This window comes from Charadrius vociferus, unplaced genomic scaffold (assembly GCF_000708025.1).
Source record: "Charadrius vociferus isolate BGI_N301 unplaced genomic scaffold, ASM70802v2 scaffold2701, whole genome shotgun sequence".
Classification (NCBI taxonomy): Eukaryota; Metazoa; Chordata; class Aves; order Charadriiformes; family Charadriidae; genus Charadrius; species Charadrius vociferus.
Window position 1 is genome coordinate 18375 of NW_009646890.1, and position 2311 is coordinate 20685.

A 2311-nucleotide genomic window follows, 5' to 3' on the forward strand; every position below is an offset into this window, starting at 1 on the left:
GTGCTGTCCCCTTGTCGCCCCCCCCCCACCCCTCCCCAGAAAGGATTCAACCCCCCAGGGCTGCGGCAGAGCCTCTCTGCCCCAGGAAATGGGGCTACGGGGGACGGGATGCCGAGGGGTGTCCCCTTTGGGATGCTCTCTGTCCCTGTCCCCACCGTGATGCTGTCCACCCTCTGCCCATCACGGGGCTGTCCCTGTCCCCCGTGGCTGTCCTCATCCTCCCCTGGGGGGTCCGTACGTCCCTGCGGGAGGCTGCAAGTCCCCTGGTCCCCACGGGAAGCCCTGTGACCCTCATTCCCCAGGTGGCGGTGTGTCCTGGTCCCTCCCGCAGTCCTGTCACCTCCTGCCACCTTGTTCTCCCCGCAGCACCTGGAGCTGGTGCTGGGGCAGCTGCAGGAGGTGGTGGAGAAGCACACAGGGCAGGCGGTGCTGGAGGCAGCATCCCGCGCGCTCCACGCGCTCTGCGACCCCGAGCTGCCCCTGCACGGCCGCGGCGACCTGGTGCGCAGCCGCCTCGCCGACCAGCTAGCCGACAAGTTCCACCAGGAGGTCACTGAGCTGCTGCAGGTAGAGGGGACGGGAGAGAGACCCCGGGGCTGGGGACCACCGTGAACGGGAGCTGAACATCAGGACATGGACCTGGGATGGAGCTCGGGTGACCCCAGGGCAGGGACTCGGACTCCAGGATGGGAACCCGGACCCAGGACAGGGCTGGGGACAAGAGAGGGACAAGGACCTGTAGGGACAGCAGTGGCCCGGGCAGGGATGGGGTATGGGTGGGGAAGAGCTGGTCTGGGAGGTGGTGGAGTGGGAGGGACAGCAAGGGACCGCGGGGAGCAGGGTGTCCCCAGCCTGGTGTGAGTCCCCAGCCCTGTGTGGGGTGTCTCCAACCCCACGTGGGGTGTCCCCAACTCTGGGCCCTGCCCAGGCATCGTCCCTGGACGAGGAGGAGGTGTACAGCATGGCGGCCACGCTGAAGAGGATCTCCGTCCTGTTCAAGTGAGTGGGGAGCCGTGGGACCACACCACCCCTCCGCCCGCATCCCCCGGTGTCCTTGTCCCACTCCCCTGGCACCCTGTCCCATGGCACCCTGTCCCTCTGCCCTGTTCGTCCCTGGCACTCTGTCCCCTGCCCCACGTGCTCCCCTCGCCCCGCTGACGCTGCTCTGTCCCTGCAGCGCCCACGACCTGACGCCCTGGCAGCTCTTTGAGCCCTGTGCCCAGCTCCTGCAGCACGCCGTGGACACGGGCGAGGTGCCCCCGCAGGTACCGCTCTGGGGACACGGCAGGGACGCGGTGCGGATATGACGGGGTTCCTCAGCACCGCCACCATCCCTTGCCCACATCCGCCGCCCCGCAGGTCCTTGTCCCTGCCATCACCTGCCTCCACTTCCACATCCTCTGGGAGCTCTCGCGTCTGCCCAGCACTGATATCCCCCAGGTGAGCGGGTGGCACGGGGACGGGCTGCCAGGACAACTTGGGGCAGCCCACATGTCCCTAAAGGCCACCGCGTCCCCCTGCCCAGGAGCAGCTGCAGATCCTGAAGACTAGAGTCACCTCCTTCTGCTCGCTGTGCCAGAGCTGCCTGTCCGACATGGACGCCGGCGTCTGCCAGCAGGTACGCAGGGGCCGAGGAGACATTGGGGGACATTGGGGGACGGGGGACGGACCTTGCGCTGAGCCCATCCTCGTGTCCTCAGGCCTTCATGGTGCTCAGCGACCTGCTGCTGGTGTTGGGGCCCCAGCTGCCGCGGGACGGACGGGACGCCCTGGCCCCGCTGGTGCTGCTGCCCGATGCCGGGCTGCAGTCCCAGTTGGCCGCCTTCCTCATGGACCACGTCTTCCACCACTCCAGCGGCCACGAGGAGCTCTCGGCCATGGGTACATCCCCTCCACGCGTCCCAGAGGTGTCCCTCCCTGGATGCCTGTCCCCCTGGGGATGCCTGTCCCCCCGTCACCGTCCCCTCCTGTCTCCGCAGAGGACACCGAGAACCGCATTGAGGAGTTGCACCAGCGCCGGGTGCTCTTAGCCGGCTTCTGCAAGCTCATCATCTACGACGTGCTGGAGATCAGCGCTGCCTCCGACGTCTTCAAGCACTACGCCAAGGTGGGGGAGGAAGGCGCTGGAGGGCTGTCCTGCTGGCCCTGCAGCAGCTTGGGGACATTGGGCCCTGTCACCTCCTCCCCAGTGTTACAGCGACTATGGGGACATCATCAAAGAGACGCTGAACTGCACCCGGCAGATCGACCGGCAGGAGTGGGCTCGCACCTTGCTGCTCAGCTTGCAGCAGGTATGGCGCTGGTTGGGGGG

At 67.6% G+C, this 2311-nt stretch overlaps 1 protein-coding gene across 1 annotated transcript in view; it reads left to right on the plus strand.

Annotated features, from left to right (window-relative positions):
• The window catches only part of STAG3 (stromal antigen 3), a gene marked incomplete at its 3' end in the record, with an annotated part of 14846 nt that overhangs the window by 3300 nt on the left and 9235 nt on the right, over positions 1-2311 (plus strand). The window contains exons 9-16 of the mRNA XM_009894446.1: positions 303-567; positions 929-999; positions 1178-1265; positions 1360-1440; positions 1526-1618; positions 1701-1881; positions 1980-2107; positions 2190-2291. Coding sequence (XP_009892748.1) covers positions 303-567; positions 929-999; positions 1178-1265; positions 1360-1440; positions 1526-1618; positions 1701-1881; positions 1980-2107; positions 2190-2291 — 1009 coding nt within the window. The remainder of the gene's footprint in view (positions 1-302; positions 568-928; positions 1000-1177; positions 1266-1359; positions 1441-1525; positions 1619-1700; positions 1882-1979; positions 2108-2189; positions 2292-2311) is intronic.